Source organism: Coloeus monedula (assembly GCF_965178545.1).
Source record: "Coloeus monedula genome assembly, chromosome: Z".
Classification (NCBI taxonomy): domain Eukaryota; kingdom Metazoa; phylum Chordata; class Aves; order Passeriformes; family Corvidae; genus Coloeus; species Coloeus monedula.
Genome location: NC_138822.1, coordinates 46,576,238 through 46,598,873, shown reverse-complemented (window position 1 = coordinate 46,598,873; position 22,636 = coordinate 46,576,238). Strand labels below are relative to the sequence as shown.

General features: G+C 38.0%; 1 protein-coding gene across 1 annotated transcript; it reads left to right on the top strand.

The window, feature by feature from the left end:
* Positions 1-420: 420 nt before the first annotated feature.
* On the top strand, positions 421-20,506 carry HSD17B3 (hydroxysteroid 17-beta dehydrogenase 3; the record flags this gene model as incomplete). Its single annotated transcript, XM_082301679.1, is given in 8 exon segments — positions 421-520; positions 14,350-14,463; positions 14,934-15,001; positions 15,746-15,783; positions 19,001-19,082; positions 19,979-19,998; positions 20,000-20,042; positions 20,351-20,506. Coding segments are annotated over 8 exon segments (621 nt in total).
* Between the last annotated feature and the right edge of the window lie 2,130 nt (positions 20,507-22,636).

Below are 22,636 nucleotides of genomic sequence, written 5' to 3'. Positions count from 1 at the left end.
TGTCTGGGCTATAGTTTAACTCTTCACTGTAAGAAGTAGTGTTGATGTCTGTTTGGAGTATTCTTTTTCAAAAATTTGGTTTAAACCTATCTTTGGTCTCTATGAATGGTAAACAATTACAATAAAATTAGTCTTTTGGATTTGTGTAGTTTCCAGAAAAGGAGTGAAACATTTCTTCTCAGGCCAACATCAGAAATCATTGTTTAGTTTGGATTTTCTTAATAGTTTACAAATCTGGGTGTAATGTAGTGATGTTATTCTAATCTAAGTCCCGGACATTTCCTGGGAAGAATGAAATAATATGATTTGATTAATCTTCTCACTTCTCTGCCAAGGCTCAGAGAGTAGCAGTGTGCTGGAAAGAGGCATTTTCCAGGCAAAGAGTGTCTGATTCTTACAGGCTCACTACCTTCACTTGCCATGGAAGTGTTCCAGCATCAGCTACTCAGTCTTGTCGGGGGCCTGATGTGTTTCTGGATTCTAGTAAAATGCATCAGATTTATGAAATACCTTTCCCCACGTATCTGGAATTCTTTGCCTTAAGTTTTCTTTCGGTCAGTGGGAGAATGGGCAGGTAAAGGAAACTGCATCTTCTTCTACTTGTAATTGAGTGGTGGATTGTTACATTACTAATTGGGAATGGTTTTCCTTGCATTTCTTTACCCTGTTCCTTCAGGATGAAACAGTGTCCACTTCATATGGTTTGCTTGATTCCTTTTACTTTTCTCCTAAAACTTTGGAGCCTGAAGGTTTTGTGTACTTGGGGAGAACAGAAAACTAGTCAGACCGGTAACAGCTCACACCCTGGTGTGTAGATGTGAATCTCTCCCTGTCGCTACTTCTGATGTTTTCTCTCTGCTGCAAATGCTTTCATTTTAATAGCATTGCCTAGATCCTCAGTTTCCTGGTATGTGAAGCTGCTAGTTTATGTCTAGCATGTGTTCTCCAGCTTTCAAAGCAACTTTTCTTGTTCCTGGTGACATTGCTCCAGTGTGTTTTTTTCCAAATTGCTGACCTATCCTTAATGATACCGTTAATGAGCTAAATGTACTTTAGTCTAAAATCTTCAAAGGCTGCAAGTTGGCAGTGCTTTTTTAAAGATAGTATACATTCTCATAAAATAACACAAAGTTTAATAAGCACCTTTTTCTTCCTATTGATCATTGATATTTTTCTTAAACTTGTTAGATGATGAGTATAAAGCAGGAATGAACAGGTGCTGCTGTTCCTGGGTTCCTTAGATGCTAGTGTTGCTGATGGCAGTTTCTTGCTAAGAAGTGACCTGAATAGTGGACCTATGCTTGATTCCTTTTTCCTGCATTAGACTTAATGTGACAAAATATATTAATTTATTAAATCTCTAAAATACATTAATTTAAGATATAATTAAATATTAAATATATATTACCACATCTTATAGTAGATTAATAAATTAAATCCATTCGTGTGTAGAAGACCTGCCTGAATACCAGATACTTCCAAGGCAGTGCATAGGTCTCATTTTGATTTAAGTGAGGCAAGGACCTCCCTACTGTGTATGAGATAAGGAGCAGCATGTGGAACTTTGTGTGTAAAATCTTTCTTTCCACTTAAGATTGGAACACTTGTTTCCTTTAATGGACCTTTATGCTGTGTTTTTATAAACAAAGTCTTCTGGCCCCACTAAAATTCATAAGGTTCAGATAATTTTCTGTGTCATGTGATGCTGAGAATCATGAAAATTAAAGCTGGCATGTGGAAGCTTGTTTCCCAGCAGACTCTTTGCTTTTCATCTACAGGTCTGCTAGGAAGCTGAATATCCACCGCTGCTTCACTGGGATCTCATTTCCCCGTGAAATGAGAGAGTAATTGCTCTTCTGTTGGCAACACCTAACTGTTCAAAAACACCTTGCTTTCTGTGCCTCTGGCAATGCAGAAGCCCTTAATCCATATTTTTTTAATAATGACTAATTTTTCATTTGCTCTAAAACTTAACAGGTTTACCTTGGAACTGCTTTGGTGCTTTGCTACTTTATTTCTTCTGTATTTCTAAGGTGATAAGGATTTTTCTTTCTATAGTTCCTCTTTGGTATTTATATGCACAGTGTTTAAAGTTCACGGTGCTTGACAAATGCCAGGACTTGTTTATTTTCCCACTAAGACTAAATCCAAAAGTAAACTGTGTTGTACAGCTCTGAAGGAAGAGCATTTTATAGATGGTGGCAAGTTTGCTGTCATCTTTCCTTACAGACAGAAATCTTGTGTGAGAAATTGTTTTATCAGCTTCAGTCACCAGTCTTTATCTCCTACCATTCTGCCACCAGCATATAAGTACAAATCTTGCAAAACAGAATTTGTGAAAATACGTATATGGAAGAAAATTCTGCCAGCTCTAAGACAATTGACTTGTTGCTGGTTGTTGACACCGCTGAAAATGAGAGTAATAACTACCTCCTGTACCACATGGGCTACCTTGGGGAGAGATTTGCTTTGAAGACAGAAAGTGCTGAATGAACTGACATTCATAGGTCACAAGGCAAAAAAAATTTAGAAGATTGTTTCTATTCTTCAATGGAGATATTTAGGTTGCGTTATTCAAGAAATGCAGGTGATGAAGATTAAACAATTCAGAGAGAATAAGCTAAACCAGAACTCCAAATGTAATCCCTATCCTTTTTGCTTTTTCCAGTGGTCACAGGAGCAGGATGTATGGGAAAAACATATTCCTTCAGGCAAAATAGATCACCTACCCTTCATTTTATCTTAGCAAAATGGCAATTGCTATCCCTCCATCAGTGTCCTAAAGTTAGTAAAATTATTCTAGAATTCAAACTGTGACAAACATGGTACTAATCCTTCTCTCCTGTATAGCCAGAATAACATTAATCAGATTCTGGAAGGAAACCAGTGCTGCATTTCAGAGGAAACTCATTCAGGCCTCAGTGGTCTCAGCAAACCAGGGAACTAAAATGAGTGATTCAAAAGAGGGCCTATTGTCTGTCCAGAGAAGGAAGTCTCCTAAATTGTCCCTTTTTTTCCCACTTTCACGGCTAATCTGCAGTGAGCTGGTCCAGTATTAAAACACAAAATGTAATTTTCCAGCCCTTACACTTGCAAACACATTTTGAAAGTTATATCTGAAATAACCAAAAAGGCAGAATCTTGTATAAATTAATATAAGATGCAAGTTATGGAAAGTATAAAGAATCCTAATGGTTTAATTCAAAATCAGGAGCTCTAGGAGGCTGCAGGAGGAAGAAGATCTCTGTGCTGTCCCTGTAGCCACTGCTGTGCAGTCGCTACAGCAGTACCTTCCTATTCACCCATGCTGGTCAGCACTCAGGGCAGGCTGGCCTTGTACTGTGTTGTACCAGCCTTGCTATTGCTGATCGTGACTGAGCAGTACATTTTCTCCCTCGTTTCTTCTTTCTAAACGGCATTCCTTTCTAGAAGCTAAACAGCAGTGAATCATGAGTTGCTGTCTTCCGAGCTGAGGTGACCGGGTAACAAAGCCTGTAACAAGAGTTACAAGAGCCTGTACGCAAGAGTTTAGATGTGATGCCTTCTTATAGATTGTAAAATACATTTCACAGGAAAAGAAAACAAATTGATTTTTTTATTGATTTACAGGATTTTTGCACTAGTCTTTTCATTGTGCATTGTTTAAACACCTACCTAACTATGTCTTCCTTTACTGGGAATGGCAATACAACAGCTACTTTTGAAAGAATGTTGAATGTAGGAAGCTCAAAGACCAATACCATGTATTAGAGTTTAACATTTAGCCTAGTTGTGATAAAAATCCCGTGGGAGAGAAAGGAAAATGCTGCCTCCCGTCTACTCACTGAGTTGCTGTAGTAATAAGCAAATGGGAAAGGTCTGATGAATACATAGCTCAGGGGGAATGGGATGGGATCAATACAGGGAAAGCAGTCATCAAAAATGCCTAAACATTATTACCATGTTTCTGGGTGAAAGTCCCCTGTTTATGCAGGTTGCTGAACTAATTTTCTGTGTGAGCATCTGGTGATATTTTATCCATGTGAAGGCTGCAAGAACCTGTGAATGTCTAGATTGGACCCTCTGTCGTTGATCTGCTTCCTTTGTGCTATATGGGTTATGCAAGAGCAAATCCCATTAAAAGGCCACCTGTAACACGTGAATGGCTGCATTATACCACAAAAAAGAGTAAACCAGCTACTGTCCTTTTTTTTTTTTAAAGTTGGCTGGAGCTGGCTAGATTTTGTGGAACATCTGTTCATTATTTTTGGCATTTGTGGGATGACTGAGAGTCATCTTTCTCCGTGCTGAGATGTACCATCCTGTCCAGGTGGTCCCTTTGATTGAAGCTGTGCTCAGCTACTGCTCTGTGGGACAGATCCCAAGCCCACACCACATGAGCTCATAGCGTGGCACATCATCTTGCTGGCTGAGGTTGAAGCATGCACTTGTGTGTGGCTTGTGGATAAATAAATCTGATCCTGCTGTTTTAATATTTGTGTGCCTTCAGAATTTCTGGCTCAGCACCACTGTCTTGCTACTCTGATGTCAGGGTACAAAATTCTCTGACGTTCTTCTGGTGTAGGTTCCTCTAGTGTTATGTGCTGGTGTGAAGGCAAGCCTTGTTTGGAGGGCACAGTCTTCTAGAACATTAGTTCTGAGGTCACGTGATGAATTTCTTTCTGATGTCCTGAGCTCAGTCATCGGCTGATAATGAGTCACAACTAATTTAAGGAGTCCACACTTGGTAGCATATGCTACAGGATTCTAAGGAGAGCAGTTTTTGTGTTTTGGAAGGCTAGTGGAATGCAGTTTCCTATGTTCAGTGGAGATCTCAGTAGGTGGTTCATTGGGTAAAACTCAGCAGACTGAGGTCCAGAGAGAGATTGCAATATCTACAGGTTCACTACTCTTGTTTCCAAGGTTTATCGCTAGATGCAGGACTCTGCGAAGTCTCTTAAGCTCAAAAGCTGCCTGCAGCTGTGTGAAGAACCTGGCAGCTGTGAGGTCTCATAACACTACTTAGTTGATGCTGGGACACAGATCTTTAGTTTCCCAAGCTTGTATTGAGAGGCAAGCACACGTAAAACTTGAGCTTATCCTCTTCTGAATGAATATCCAGGCTTCCCTGAAGGCTCTACCTGTATTTTGTGTAGATGAGTGATTTTGAATGACTGACCTTTTTGAGGATGAAGACCCTGACCTTTTAATTGACTGTTGTGATGTCAGAGTGCTGGTATTTTGGATCTAGTTTGCTATACTTATTTGAAAAGCCAGGCTTCTGTTACACTTGTTACCCTTCTGTTACGTGGTCTGTGAGTTCTTGGGCTGATAGGGTTTAAACTCACCAGACTTAGAAGAAGAAAGAAAAGCAAGTCCTCTGTGAGCCTGCTGCTAGTCTGTCACATCTCTACTCAAAGGTTAGCATTTCAGGTACTGATGTAGTCTTGTTTGTTCTGCTTTTATGGTGTAATAACTACAGTTGTGTTTTATCATCTGCTACTGACATAGCACCTCAGACATACTGGGTTTATGGACAAGGCCACGGCATACTCTGAGATTTATAGTTTGGCCTCTTCGCTCTTCTCCTGTGATGTCAGGGCATAAGCAGGGTGTTGTGGCTCACGTGGTCACCATTCTTGTTACTGTTAATGGTTCATCACTCTCTTACAAGTCAGGCCAGTGCTTGTGTTCAAGCAGTGTTTCAGGAGACCGTTTTGAGACAGGCTTCATTCATTTAAGACTTCATTCATTTGTTAATTTAACAGCTCCTCGAGTCTTAAATATTTGTTTCTTTTCCTGAAATTCTGTGTATTATTGCCAGCAGTATAATACCTGTTAAATACGATCTGAGTTTTCCTGCTCTGGTTGCAAAGTATTCTATTTTCTCCACTTTATCTTGGATTTGTTCCTGGAAATACTGCTATTGTCCTTGCATTGTGTCCAGAACATGCAGAGCTAGCAGAAAGATTGCAAGATCATTTTGCCCTGTCATCTCAGTTCTGGTCTGCTGGACCAAAACCAGGGTTGAAATATTTGAATCATACTTAAAATGAATGAGTCTTTGATTCATAGGGACCCTACCGTTCCAAATCCCAGTTAGAGAAAGACAAAACATGACACACAGACCATGTCTGTACAGTCCTAGAGAAGAGAGAAGGATCTCTTTTCTAGGAGGTAGGAAATTACAGTAGGCAGCTACAGATTCCACAAAGCATTATTAAGGATTTTAAATTATTACATCTAATGACCCATATAGAATATAATGAATTTGTCAAGGTAAATGTAGCAGTCATATGCATGGTTTGAATTTAAAACCTACCTTGCCTTTCATGAAGCTTTATTGTTTAAAAAGTCAACTCAGACTGAGCTGTAAAAATACACTAGAAAATGCAGAGGGACTTAATACTTGTTTAATGTAGTTTTAAACTTTTTAATCATGTATTTTTGGGATTCCAGAGTGCTGATTCTGCTTGAAATTTCCTCATCATTAGCTGTATTTCTAAATGCTTAGTTGTTGTGATTCGTTATGGCTGGAGTTGGTAGTAATGATCTTACATTTTGGCAGACTGAGTCTCAGGAGCATTTTAGTCCTTTGCCACTGGGAGTCAGGATTTCCTAACATATGCAGCTCCACATTACGCAGTGCTGGGAGGCAGTGCTTACTTATTCCTTACTGTGAAGGGAAACACCATTCTTTAACGTCAAAGTCTTTGTATATTAGGAAAATTCTTTGTGCTAAAGACATCGACACTAAAAATTACCGTAGTTTGAAATATTAGGCCAGATTTGACCTTTCCTGCAGGTGGCCAGGGAATTCTGAGCACAGTTCTTTTTGTTTGCTTGAGGGTCTGTTTGTATCTTACGGTATCTACAATGTCCTACAAACCCTATTTCTGAAAAGCATGCACCTTTTCTACGTGGGTGAGGAAGCAAAACAGACTCCTCAGGTGGATGGCCTCCTTTGCCTTGAGAAATGCCTTATACTTCTGGTTAGTCTGGTGCACAGCAGCAAGAGAGATTCCTCTCACCTGATAGGTAACAATTTTATAAGATTGCCCTAAACATGTGCTTTTAGCTGAAATACAATGCAACCTTAGCGGTTAGAATCCTTTTTTAGTTAGGTTTTAGGAGGGGGTTTTCTGTCAAATGAAATACAGAGTCAAAGCTGATATGATACTGAGAAGCCCAGTGAAGCAGAACTTTTTTGTGTATGACATGGCTGATACTTGGTGTTGGGTCTGAAGGTGCAAAAATTAAAACAATCCCTATCCAAACACCCCCAAATGACAGAAAGGAGCAAGTGATCCTGGAAACGGAGACCATATCTGACTGAAAATGCCTTGGGTCGAATTCCTTGAAGAAAAATCAAAGTCTACCAATATGTAGGCAACTATAGTTCTCCTCTTGAGAGCTTTAAGTGGAGTACTTAAAGCAGACTTTCGAAACCCCAAAGCACCCAAGTCTGTGCAGATATCTCTGGAGCACTGATCAATTATGTTAGAGGATCTCCAAAAGTACAGAATTGTGAGAAAAGCTGAAAATGCAAATGGTTGTTGCTGATGCCTTTAGCAGGAAGTCATCCCCTTGTGCTCTTGATGGAGAAAATTTTTGAAAGAAGACCTTATTTCTTAACATTCTGTGTGTTGTTTCATGAGAACCCAACAGGACAAACTGTTTCCTCAAATAGTTTTAAGAAGAAAGTCAGCTATGAAAATGAATGGATCTTCAGTGGGTGGCCTTTGCCAGTTATTTCTTCTTTTAAGCAAATCTGGTTCTTTCAGATGACATGAGCTTTATGTTCTGTGATGGCTAATTTAGCTCTCTTTCTCCTTTCTCTCATGGGCATTTTTCTAGTTTTAGTTTTATCTTTCTTTATGCATGCAACTCAGCTCAGCTACCACTTGTTGTTAACCTCATTTCAAAAACTGAGGGTGTGTTCCTTTCTCTGGCTTTGCCTAAAAATCTGATGGGCATGGGAGGCCTCAGAAAAACAGGAGAAAACCATTCTCTATTTGTTCCTCATTTGTTCTGCAGATGGTAATACCAAACTGACCATAAATGGATTGTTATGTTTAATAGTTTTTGCAGCTATAAAATTCTAGCTATTGCCAACATCTTTATGGATGTATATTTGTGTGACTATTTTGAGTATTTATGCATATAACTCACCTTTTTTCTTTGATTTCTTTTTTTTTTTTCCTTTTAAGTTTGCATCTACTTAAAAAAAATGGAAAAAAAACCAGTTAAAATTTTTCCATCTACCCTGCATCAGATTTTATTTCTATTAAATAAAAGTTAATAAAGTCCAAATGCTTTCTAGCTTTTGGGCCTTCAATTCAATAGCCTTAATGTACTTCCTCAGGAAAAAAAAAAAGTGATGATGGAAGGTGATGTTGTAAAATGACTGGAAAGTCAGAAACGAGTCCAGGCTCCAAAATAAAAATAAAAATAAAAATAAAAATTAAGTTAAAAATAAAGATAAAAATAAAAATAAAAATAAAAATAAATAAAAATAAAAATGTGTTTCTGGGAAATGTCATGTGGTTTTCACTCCCTGAAGACACTCATTCATTTGAAGTTGACTCCAATTATTTATATTTGTTCATATTATTGGGATTTAATTGTTGTCCAGTATATTTTTCCTGTAAGGGTCCAAGACTATAAAGTGAAGGAAATATTTTGGACGTCTGTAGAAGACTGATTATTTTTTGGCCTGGTTTTAATATCTCTTGTTTATCCATTAGGCAAGTGACAAGTGAATGAAAAGAATTAAAAAAATTAATTATTGCTGTTTTTGAAAAACTGTAAAAAAGGGGAAGATTCTTGTCACCTTACTGTCTCCTGACAACTTTTATATTCCTTTCTTGTATCTGGCAAGAAGTGGATTAACTATAGTGATGATAAGGAGAACTTTTGAAAAAATGAATTTGGTGTTTGTCTAAAACTTCTCCTCCCATTTACAGGGATCTGCAGGTCTTTTCCCTTGGTACAGTATCTAGCACAGCAGAGTGCTGGATATTGCTACAGCTGTACCTGCAGGTCTTGCTCCAATACTAAAAACTTTTTTATGTTACTGTGTCCGTTGAGCCCTTCTAGACATGGATCACTCTAAAAGTATATGCTTTCTTTCAAAGAGTGTAATGGCCTAGGAAAAAAGTGAATGTGTGCTCTTTACCACCTTTTTCTGCCCTTAAAATCTGTAAATACAAATAAATAGTTTACCTGTAAAGTAGTTTGTGGAACACAGCAAAGGAGGACTAAAAATGAAATCCAAGTGCCAGGTTTGTTTTTTGGTTGGTTGGTTGGTTGGTTGGTTGGTTTTTTAAGGTTTTCAACTTACATTTGGCTCTTGATGAAACAGTTAAATAGAGTGCCTTTAGAATTAATGTCCCCTTTCTTTTCTTCAAAGGAAATTAGCCATTAATCCTGGTGAATGTTTTGTATAAATACTTTAAGATTGACAGTTAGAATTTATTTAGGAGTCAAATGAGTTTTTATCCTCCATTAACTTTACAGATTGCTATAATAAAAATAATTCTTTCCACTGTCTCTTTTTCTATACATGGCTTCTATCCAGCAGATTCCTTGATTAACATGTTTAAAAGTATGTGTCACTCCAAGACTACACCTCAGTTGGAAAAACTTGCCTTTAAGGAGGCTTAGCAGCTGACTCCAACAGCACATCAGGTCCAGGATATTCACCTGAGAGAGCAGCACATCTATCAGGGATGTGGCAGACTTGAGTGAAAAACTCTGCAAATTTTCAACATGCAGCTGCCAAAATCAAGGACTGGGCCCAGAAATTTTCTATCCAACATGCCTCTCTTTTTTCTTGTGGGGCTGAATAGACTTGTTTTCTCTTGGAAACCAAGGGATGTCTGATGAGGAAAGCTGTAAAAAAGCCTCCACACTATGACTGATTACAAGGCCATCCACTGGACACCTTCCTGGCTGAGGGTAATGAAGGACTTGCCTGTTCTGAAGGTACTGCTGAGATAGCCTACCCTGCAAACACTCCTACACCTTCTGCACTGACCCATGGCTTTTCAGTTGTGAGGAAGCTTCTCTCACAGCAGCAGTGTTATCCATGCAATCCAAGGTGCAGGGAGGTGTGTGGTGTGATCCCAGCAGTCAGGCTGCACTGATGAGGTTTTGACGCTGTTCTACCTGGTTGTGGGCATAGCCTTTCTCACAGCTTGCTGACATTGGTGGCAAATGCCAGTGAGATCTTTCTATTGTTTTCAGCTGGTTTTGGCTGAAGTCCAGAGTGAGTCATCTGTTATTTATTGTGTCAGGTTGAAAATGAATATCTAACATAATAAGTAGATGGCACAAACAAAAGGAAAGAGAGAAAAATACAGCAATGAAAAGCATAGCGTATCTGATGTGGAGGCACTAAAATCAGCAGGGAGCTCTGGATACATTACTCTTGTTTCCTTTTTTTTTTTAACATTTACACCACACATTTTTTGCAGTCTGTTGGACATTATATTGAAAAGACTTGCTCCATTTTCAAACTGATTGTATTATTTGCCTAATTATACTGCCACATCTGTTTGGATACTGAATACTATAAATTAAAGAAGTCTAAGCTGTGGGTAATTACAGAGATCTCAGTGTTTGGCTTTCCAAGTTCTGTGGGCCACAGGTGTGCCTGAGAGCAGTACTCAGAGCTGGAGCCGGCAGAAATCCACAGTAAGAAAAACATTTCTCTAAAAACACACTGGAATTGAAAACCAGATTTCCATTCATTCAGACTGGAAAGCTCTTTTAAAATGAGATAAAAGATACCAAAGTAGGTGTTACAGAGGGCAGACAGAACCATTACCCCAGGTACACTGCTCATTTAATACATTTAGTACTCTGGTTGTGAAACATTGATCAAACAACAATACCAGGGGATTAGAAATGATGGAATGCTACTAACTGCAGTCCAGTTTCATTTCTTCTGCTTAAATTTCCTAAGCAAGCTGTACAGGCAGAGCTAGGTCCTGTTTGCAAAATGATACCTCAGTATGTATTTATATGACCAGGATCTGTACCATTTTGTTGTTAAAGCCAAATAGACAAACAAACAAAAAAGCCACTTCTGCAAGATATAAAATTCCTCATCACAAGTGTGGTTGGGGTTTGTAGGGTTTGATAGTGATTTTTATTGTTTATTTGTTTTGATTGGTTATTTTAGGGTTGGTTTGTGGTTTGTTTGGTTTTTTTTTTTTTTCTTTTTTTGGTGGGGTTTGGGGTTTTTTTTGTAGAAACAAATCTTTATTTAATGAAAAATAAGGTGTGTGATCCTCAGATACAATAAAGTTGTATCAGTTTAATTAGTGGAGCATACAGTTAATGACTTTGGATTTGGTGATGCAGGAAACTGCAGAAATTATGCCTGCTAATATAGAATAAAGTAGTGAATAAAAAAAGGAACCCACACAGCCTGGAACAAAATATACCTTGCTCCCACAAAGACCTGTGAAGGTGCTAATTCACTCAGCTGTCCTCCCTGCCATAGGCTGAGTTTCCCATATGCTGTGTCCTCTGCCTCTTGTCCTGCCTGCTCCAAGAAATAAGCAGGTAACAAAGTGAGTTCACTGACTGGCATAAAACAACTCATTTTGCACATCCTTTCTGCAGTCTAAAAGGCTGTTAAAAATGTCTGTTGTGTCTTGCTGATCCCTTAAAGTAAACTCCTCAGTTTGCTCTCCTATCTGCCAATTTCCATGGAATATGATGAGTGCTTCTCTCTTCATATTCAAATGTTGCTGTAGTACTTCAAAAGGGACTTTCTGCAAAGATTGGTTCTCATGCCAATCAGGTATCCATTTTGCCACCTGGATTTTCAGAACATTTTTGTAACTTTGTAAACTTTCTAGAAGGGGAGTGATTCTGGAGTGCTGTGTATCCTGAACAACTTCATGCTTCATTCTGATTTATTATCTTTTTGGTAAATTTCAAAAAGCAGCACATTAACCTATCTGACAAGTGGATTCCCAAGTAGTTTCAGGTCAGAAGGAATTAGATGTATAAACCTTAGTGATACATCTTAAAACACATTGAATTAACCAACTTTTAATTTTCCACTTTTAATTTTCCTTGAATTAGTTTTAACTCCATTATTTAAAAAAGAGGAAAGAAAAGACAATAACCTGTCCTGGTGTTTGAAAAGCTAGGATTTTTGCTTCTGGCACACTTAGGACTTTAAACAGAGATGTAATGGCTTGTGTCTTCAAAGACAAACATAAATCTTTGTCACAGAGAGGAGAGACATGTGAAACATTGGAAATTTTTTTTTGGCTCTCTCCTTTGCAAAATTGTTATAATTTTCTGAAGAGCTATGCCTGAATAATTCATTTGTCAGCATGAGAGTTTTATTGTTTTTTAAAATATTGGTTTATTCATAAAAGAGACAGAGGAAAGCCATCTGGAGTACTTGTTTGTTGGCTGACCGTGCTGTTTGCAGCAGTACAGTTCTGTACAGACAAGGAGTTGCAGAGAAAGTCCAAATGGCTTGTTTGATCCTCATTTTCATGTTGCTCTAGTTTTGGCTGCCCTTCTGATTGCCCACGAGAAAGATGGCTGCAACATCACTACACTTTTTAAGACCATCTTACTTTGTTTATAGAACTCTTCAATCAGAAGGTCACTGTAGGTGTCTGCTCCAGCTGTTGCTCTGTTCTTTCCCACTCACTGCATTTACACTCACAATGTCCTTTTATTTATAGTTTCACCATTCGCCCAGCCTGGGACCATGACGGGGTCATTTGCCACTAGAGTTGCTTTTATAGGTTGAAGGTTCAAAGGATGTTTTGTCCCTTTCATACACAGAACGGCAGCTTAGAAAGAGGGCAAGAAAAAGGGCACTCGTTCCTCCTTTCTTCTGTCATGGAGACAGATGTCCTCTAAAACTGCACTCAAGAGGCAACCCACATCTCAGATCTGCAGTGACAGTGCTTGCTGTTTCCTCAAACTGCATTACTTACTAGTGCAGGATGGTCAAGACTTGCAGTTTGCAAAGAGCTTTGAGGTGCAAAGAGGAACAACTTTGTCTCATCCTCCAACAAAGGTTCTGATTTGTTGCAGATTGTCCTGCTGGACCCAAAGCCATCTTTCTGCATCCTTGCTCTCCTGCAGGGGCTGGCACAAGGCCTCTTCTTACTGAGTGAGCACCAAGGGATGAGACAAAATTTCTGGGTAATAATTCAGCATGTCTGATTCCTATTCAAGGCAATGCTCTCCATCTTCTGTATGATAAAATCAGAATCCAAACCAGCAGAGACATTTTCCCGAAAGCCATATGCACTTTTTGCCATGTGCGTGCACCTGAATTCCTGCCACTTGCACAGAGCCTGCAACCCGATATTCTATTGACATTTCCAAGTTTGCCTGTCACTTTTTCAGCAAACTTCATCTGGATTTCAGGTTGCCCATAAAACATGAAAGCAGGTTTAGTAGCAAAAATTTACAATGTGAACATCTAGTTAGAGGAGACCTTACTGGGCCCCTTTAAAGGGGAGCCTTGCCTTTAAAAATGAGTAAATAAGAGTTTCTACTTCTTTTCCTCATGAAACTTCATTGAAAATATGAACAGCAATAAGTCAACTGCTGAGAAAAATGGAAATGTACAGCTGGGCTCCACTCCTGCATAGCAATGACATTGGAAAAATCACACACATTTCCCTTTCCCTTCTAATTGACCTTGTAAAATTTAAGCTATAGCCTCTCTAAAATGCCTTTTAGTGCTGCAAAATCCCAAAGAAGGTTCAGTCTATGGAAATGTAAATGTCAAAACAGGCAAGGAATTTTTTTAAAATAATGCAGAAAATGCTGCATCACATCCAGCCTTGTTTACCCCTCCTCCTGTGTAAAAAGATAAGTTCCACTTGTTAGAGTGCTCATCTTATCCATCAGAAGTCTTTTAAACCATTCTGCAGAGCTGTGCTTACATACAGAATCTGTCATCCACAGTCATTTATGTAATGTATACTGACAGTGTTCATCTATAAATATTATGATAACCGGGGAAAGAAGTCCTGTGTGGCTTATTTCTGAATTTGTTTTGTTTTACCTTACTGAAGGACGAAATATTGTTTAGATTTTATAAGAAAAATTCCACTGATTTCAGGGCATAAATTCATCCTATATTTGCCAGCCCATTTCCCTGAAAACAATCAGGTAGACTGAGAATATTATGCCTGTGCTGCATTATTTCTTAGAGTAAGAAAGTTGGAACAATTGCTTACTGTATAGTGGACATTACTTAACAAGACGTCTGGTTATTTCTCTAATTACTTATTACAGCTCTCCCTCTTTCTTGGTAGGTACAAACAGGTTTTCTAGGCTGGTTTGTCTTTGGTTTTGGGTTTTTGTTAGTTACAGAGCTGGCCACGGATCAAAAGGTGAAGGTTATGCAAGCTGATTTTGCCAAAAATTCAGTGTACAAGAACATTGAAAAAGATCTGAAAGACTTGGATATTGGTGTTTTGGGTCAGTCATTAAGGTCTGTTAATTGACGAGTATTTTATGGCTGTAGTATATTAAACAGACTGTTGTAAAAATGATGTGTCATAACAACTTATTAGCCAATGCTTTAAACCAAGCATACATAGTGAGCCTGTGGCTCATTGTCTGGTATTATTCATGAAGCAACAGTAAAAAGGTGGGGGTTTGGAAGGTTTTTTTATTTTTAAAGAAAATCATCCTTTTAATAGTGAAACAAATGAAACTACAGCAACAAAACACAACCAACCTTAGCAGCAGTCTATTTTTCTGTTCCCCAGAGTCAGCACTCATCAGTATTGGTGACTTCAGTGAGAACAAGACTTGATGCTAAATAGTGTTTCTCCTCACATGCAGCTCAAAATCTTCTGGGTCGTGAGGAGAAGCAATTTGTTTTACTAGATGAACTATGCACTTTGTCTAGATTTGGTTCTTAACATTTTATTTTCCCTGACTAGTTGACAATGTTGGAATGCTTCATAATCCTCTTCCATGCCGTTTCCTTAAGGGGCAAGACATAGAAGAGGTAGGATTATTCTGTGGATTTCAACATCTAATATAACAACGAGGAATTGTAATTCATTGAACGGGGCACAGATTTTGCCCCTGCTACAATCAAGTATTAACTGTTCAGTTGGGTTGGAAATGAACTGGGCCTGAAGAAGCATATTTTGATTTGGTTTTAATGCTTGGAAGAGCTTGAAAGAGAAAAAGAATGGTAGATTTCAGCTAAACTGCAGGGAGCATCCAGTGATAGAGGGGAGAGTACAGCTGGCCTGGTTGTAACAGGGATTAGCAGACCCCTCTGACTCCCTGCTGGCTTGTAGTGTAATGGGGCCAGTCTATTCACAGCCACAGCTGAAAATATTGACTTCTTGTTAGTATTATTGAAACTTACTTTCTTTGGGACACCATTGCTTAAATATGTGGAAACAAACAAACAAATCAAATTAAAAAAAAAAAAAAGAAAGAAAAAAGAAACATCATTTAAACACAGTTTACTTTGTGGGGGGAATTAATTTACACAGGTTGAATAGGATGACAGGATTAAGGATGTGTGATCAAGTTCTCCATTACCTAATGGTTATTTACCCCTCTATCACTTGCAATGAAAAAGCTGGAATTTCTAAGTGCGTATCTTGCTAGCACCTGTCTCAGGATTCATTCAGTTTTTATGTCATCATCTCTTCCAAATCAGAGAGCCTCAGGCAGGCTGCTTCCCTCAAACTCTCACTTAAGGATCAATTAACGGTTTTGTTGCTTCCTGCAGGACCTTGTCAACTGGAATGTTGTTTCTGTTACAAGTAGGTATGTGACACATTTCCATCCGTACTGGGTCTGTAATGTATTTCATTGGAAAAAAAATCAGTCCCACATTAGAGTGACCAACTAGCTTTTCCGTGTATTTTCATTTAGTTCATCAGCAGATAGTGATTTTCATCAGGAATGTCAGGGTTAATTTAAGGAACCCATCTGTTTCTAGTGCCTGTGAAATATTTTGATCAGAGCTGACTGGAAATTTTTTAACACAATTTCTCAGAAGAAACCCATCCTTGCACTACAGCTGAAGCAGCTTAACATTTTGCAAATTGTTTTTGTCTTGGTATACAGAGACATTTGCTACAGAATTAAAGGTTTCAAGACAGGTAAATCAGTTTGAATTTTAGCACTGTACTTGCATTTTTTATCACAATTCTCTTCTGCCAAAATGTTTTTGTATCAATGCAGGACAGAAACTCCAGGAACTGCCTCTCAATTCTGTATTGTTACCCCTTGGTGCCAATTTTGGTTGGCTACTTCCCTTCCAAGAACATTTAGTATTTCATGCTTTTCAACTCTGATTAAGATTTGTATTGCTCTGCTGTTTGCAAGCAGCATGTTAACATGAACATGAGCAGAAGATCTCAACCTTGGCTTTCATGCCTTTCATGTCTTTCTAAAAATGACATGAAAATTAACAGCAGATGTTTGTCTTTCTCTGGCTAGCAAAATTTACATTCCAAATTTTTACTCCTGCTTAATGACTTAAGATAATAAATCACATATTAGCAATCAATTGAAGGAAATTCCGTAAGTAGATTTGTGACATTTCTGCTCCTAGGATTTATTCTATTTATATGTCAAAAGAACAGAAATATCTGCAATATCTGAATTTTATATTTATATATATATATATATATATATGCGCCATTTTGCGCCATTTTGTACCCTCTCAGTGTGGATACAAAAGGTCTTTCTCTTTATCATTTCCCACCTTACACATACCTCAGAATCAAATTCTTTTGTTTTTGCAGTGCCTGGGGATTCCTTTCCCCACTGTGGCAATCACACCCTTTTCAGTCTTTCACGAATATTCACTTTCCTCCAAGTTACAAAGAAGAAAGCATTCTCCTAACCAGCATTCCTCATGGTTAGGTCCATATAATCTTTAAATCTTTTTGGGTTTTCCTTTCTCTCCTCCCTGTCTGGATTCCTGCTAAGATCCTGTTCACCATTTCTTGCAGTGTAATGCCTGAGATCCAGGTATCCTGCCTCCCACAGACGTCAGTGGGATTTTCAGCAATGCAAAAGAAGGACCTTTTCTCATGTTTTACACTTTATTTCGAAATTCCTCTTCACCCAAGCTGATGTGACCAACCGGTGTTGTCATGCTTTGTGAACCCCACACTGCTCCTACTATCCTCCTGAGCACAATGACACTATTGAAAAACAATCAGGAAATAACAAGTATTCAATTAAATTTCACCATTAATTTGCACTACTTTTCACTACTGCCCTGTACAAGTTAGGTCACACTCCTGTCCTGACATGATTCATAATGTTAGTATGACTTCTCCTTGGTACTTAGGCTTACTGTCAATAATACTCTTAAAAGGCACAAAGAAAATCAGATTTCTGACCTAAAAAAATGCATTTAATTTCACTTTAAAAATCAGATGCATGATTAAATCTATTGCTAAAATAAGAATGAAAAAAAAAAAAACAATTAGCATCAAAAAAGATCCTAAAGCTCTTTCTGGTAGCAGAAAAAAAATGATGTCTCTTCATGATTTTCTGTAATTTCTGATCCAGGTGTAGGCAAAAGTGAAACTGCAAAAAGAACATGGTGGAGCTGACTTTCTCCTTGCAGTTATGATTCCATATTGAAGAATGATGAAATTCAGAAACTGTTTAAAAGCTTTGGATAAACATAAGACTCTCACTGCTTACAAGACTAACCTTTGAGATTTTTTGACAATTCATATGATTTTCAGGCCACTAGCATTTCTAAAATATTTTCCAAAATGTTGAATGTGCCATATTTTAGCTATTTGAGTTGTATATGTATGGCTTGATCAAGTGGAAAAACTCGCGATTAAAATAAAATTGGTTGAAAAATACTATCAGGAAGATGGGGGATGGAAAAATTCTTAAAATAGTTGTCTTAAAGGTGACAAAAATAATTTTGAAAAGAAGCAACCAGGGTATTTTTTCTAGAACATCGAATTGCTTTTAGCTTCTACCTTCAGTATCTTTAGTGGTAGTTATGCTTTTACATTAACTTCTGGACTTTACAGTCTATCAATCAGTAAGGTTTCTTCTACTGCTGTTAGTGCTGTATGAGTATATGTACAGGAACTCCCACAAGTTGTCAGTCAATTGTAGAACAAGGCAGAAAACATAAAATATATGTCTGTGTCCAGTTAAAAACGTGGTAGAAATAAAATGGGATGTGATGGGCCTGATCAGGCAAGAAACAGCATTTGAACGTATTATCTTATTCTTCTAAGAGTGGTAGCTGGGCTTGCAATAATGCTTTTCAAGCTTTGGAAATGCCCATATTACTAATCAGAGATACGAATTCATCTATGCAATTAAGGATCCCTGTTCTCCTTTTAATACTATGTACATTAAAATGTATATGTATGTAGGTAGGTATATGTATGTTATGTATATTAATCCTAATGGGATCCTTAAATTAGAAGTTAGGACCTTTGGATGAATTTTCTAGAAAACACTATTAAATACTGCATTCTAGAGGCCAGTACATGCTTTTAGTTTTGGCAAAAATTTTACTTCTTACTATTTAATTTTTATTTTGCTTTGTTTTGTTTTTTCCTGGTTGTTGCTAAATGCTTTGGGTTTTAGTGATGTGTACAGGGAGTTGTGAATGGGGAAGCTATAACAACAGATCCATGGAGCAGGAAAAAGGATGTGCTGGCCAAAGCAAAAAGGGGATCTACCAATTACTTAGGAGAATAAAAACTTTCCTCTGACACTGATTTTTTCTCTGTTAGAGGTACAATTACATATACAATGTTCCCATGATTGTGATTGCTGTAGGCATTTAAATGTCACTTATGACATTATTCCTAGCTGGTCTAGACCAAGCTAATCTGTAAAAAGGGGATCTTTTGAAAGTGTAATTGATAGTATAATAGGAGAGCTATGCCTTCTGGGGAAAAAAGAGTTTTCCAGTCATGCAGCCTGTTACTGTAATCCTGTAAAGTGTAAACTGAATGTAACTGTTTAAACTAAATTTCAGACAGAAAGGTCTAATTCTGAACCTGTCCTCTGGTCTGAGTCATTTCCCTTGTCCATTATATACATTACACTCAGCTACTAAGGTGAACCTCTCACATTGCTTTATGAAGAAATCCCTATTAAGTGTTTACTAAAGCATTGTATCAGGATAACAAATGATCAGTATACAAATTATGTTGCTCCACTGAAATAATGAAATAATGTAAATTAGCACTAGCTGAGAACTAAGAATCCATAAAACTATGTAAATGAAATCCAGCTCGGGATATGTCTGACCCCTGGAATACTTTTGCCTTTGATTGAATAGTATTACACCAGTGCTCACAATCTGTCCTCATTCTGGGAAGTGACGAATTTTACTAGACTCACTTGGCTAGTTTACTTAACATGTAGATGCACAAAAGTGCTAGGTTTTGCTTATGGAACCAAGAATAAAATTTCTGGTAGGTGGGAGGTGACTTGCCTGATTTCGCAGATTTCACCTTAAATTTTTGCTCTGAATTTGAATCCTGGAACTTATAAAAATGAGGAATGAATGATTTTGAGTAAAACTCCGTAAGCAACTTGATTGGCTCAGGTTTCCTTCAAATGAAAAATTCTAACAATATTTGCTTGAACATAGCTAAAGTTTAGATTGGAAAAAAAAAAAAAAAGACCTATTGTTGATAAGAAAGTCTAGTTTTCTATTTCCTTTTTCTCTTTTTAATATAAATTCCTCATTGCTCCAAATTTGAACTACATTCAAACCAGACAGTTTTAGATCCTTAAAAATGTTTACTTAACATTATTTCGGAATGATATGGTACATTGGTAGTATTATGTTGTTTTGAATTTTTTCATTCTCAGGTATCTTTTAACTTTGGGGTTTCTTTTGTTTTGGCTCAGGTTTTGCTTTGGTTAATTAATTTGTAACAATTTAGTGAAAGTACTTAGTTTCCTATGCTAACGGTTTGTTTGGCTTGGTTTGGTTATGTTCCAGGCTTTTATAAGCACTTTTATAACCAGTACAAGCAGAGTATAAGGTAAAAGTAATTACCATACAGGTGGTGCTGTATCTTGCCATATTAGCCTTCATTTTAGCAAATTCTTCAAGAATATTTGAGATGCCTAAACCTGCATCATGTAGCTGTCCTCAGTGAACTGCTGAGTGGCTCTGCCAAAGTTCTGTCTTCTCCCTCTATGCAGCTTTTTTCCTTATTTCACCATAGTGCTATCACTTATTCCACACAGTGCCCTAATCCATTGCAAATATCTGTTAAAATGTGTCAGATGCTGTGGGATTCTGCAGAGTGCCTTATGTAAATATTAGATGGCATTACACTGTTTTTATTATTATTACTTACTATTTTAGGTAGTGATTCCTTATGGTGCTTCTGCTCCAATGACAATGTACCAAAACTCTGGTGTTATTACAAAGACAGCAGAAGAGTTTGTTACTGAATCACTGGAGTATGTCACCTTTGGAGATGAGATTTTTGGATATTTAGCCCATGAAATTCTCATTTAATTTGGTTGTGTGTAAATGAGTTCCAAAGACTTCAGCCAAGTCTGTCTGCGCTCAGCCTGTTCTTCTCTCTGTTTTCATAGACCTTGGACATCAAATGAGAAAGAGAGAATGGGTTAAAGCTAATATGGCACCAGTAAAATATGAAGAGAGAAATACACAAGTAAAGTGTAGTGGTAACAGCACAGGACAGTTTTGTCTACTTACAAGACTTGAGCTGAGCTCAGTTTGATATCTGGTTAGTCTTCACCCTCTCTCCAGCTGCCTGTTTTCATGACCCTGTTAAGGAATTTTCCAAGACCTCTACTCCTTCACAAAAATTGGCCAGCAATTTCAGAAGTTTTTAGTGGGGGAGAGGAAGGACATAAAACCAGAATGTAACTATCACAGAAACATCATTTCCTTGGATACCATGCTAACAAAATAACATAAATATTTATACATGGCAGCTGTTAATGATAAGCATTACATGCAAGTATAAGGAAGGGAACAGATTTGCTGAAAACAGAAAAATTAATATTTTCCTCTAAGAGAAATGTAGTTACTGAAAGCCTGAAGTAAAAGCTTTTGCATTTAATGCTATGACCTTTCTGAACACTCAGCTGATCTCTTTTGGGAATTTTCTATAACCTTTTGCCTTTGTGTTGTTTTTGCGTGGTTATTCTGAAGGTTTGTATCCTGCAGTTTGTTCCTTTATGGTATTCCACAGAGACAGACTTCCAGAAGCAGTCCTGCATGCATTTACTGGCTGAGGCAGGGGTGCAGAAACCCCTAACAGTCATTCTTGTCAGAAGATGTGTTCTGGGAAAACCCAGCAAGATGCACTTTACAGAGTCTCTCTACGTGTGATTCAAATGAGTTTCAGCCATAAATCCATTTGACTGACCTATCAAGTAATGTGACTTGATACAATGAATCTTTTAAGTAAATTAATTCCTGTCTCTTCCCAAAGAATATAAAATTTGCTAAAGCTATTCCAGTGACTTTTGTGAGCCTTATGTAGGCTCTAAGAAATTTATATTACTATTTTAACATACTCTTGGAGGTCACAAGTAATTACGCTTGTTTGATGTTTATGAATAATTTGCTTTATTTCCAACTTGTTCACTGTATATTTTCATGCTTTCAGTGGGTGTTTTGTGTCTTTCGTTTCTTTGGAAAAGTCAAGGAAATTTGCAAGAAAGGAAAAAAGAAATCTGCCAGAATGTAAAGTTCGCACTGGGCTTTGGGAAGTCTATAATGATAAAAAAATGTATTTCTATCCAGAGCCTGTGAATGACTCAGCAATATCTGATATGGGATGTAAAAGGCAGCAACATAGGAAAAGGATGCACAGTAACTCTACACTGCTGAATGAATCTAGAAGACAACCATTTTAACTGGATGCCTGTGAAATCAAATTGGGTGTTATTAAAAGGTATTTCAAGGACAATGCAATCACCAGGCAGTTATTGTGGGTTCATAAATGGAAAGTCCTGCCTAATTAATTTGATACCGTTCTACAATAAGGTTGCTTGCCTAGTGGATGAAGGGAAGGTGGTAGCTGTAGCTTTTCTTGATTTTAGTAATATTTAGTAAGATTTTAGTAAGATTTTGAATACTGTCCCTCACAATGTCCTTCTGGACAAGCAGTTCTGATGAGCAGGTGCACAGTGTGCTGGAAGAAGAACTGGCTGAATGTCAGAACTTCAGGGGCTGTAGTGTGTGGGGCTACATCTGCCTGGTGAGCTGTCACCAGTGGTATTCCTCAGGGCTTCATTCTGGACCAGTTCTGTTGCACAAGTTTATCAATGATCTGGATGCAGGAGTGGAATGCACCATTTACTGACAACACTAAACTAGGAGATGCTCTTTGACTGTATTCAGAGACAAGAGGCCTTCCAGAGGGATGCGAATAGATTGGAGCACTGGCTAGTTATCAGTGGCTTGAAGGTTAACAAGAACAATTACAGATTCTGCCCCTGGGATGCAGGAAAGCTGGGCACAAGGATAAGCTGGGAGAGGAGTGTGTGGAGAGCAGCCCTGCAGCAAGGGATCTGGGGGTGCTGGTGGGCAGCAGCTCAGTGTGGGTCAGCAGTGTGTGCCCGGGCAGCCAGGAGGGCAAACCCCATCCCGGCTGCATCAGACACGGCA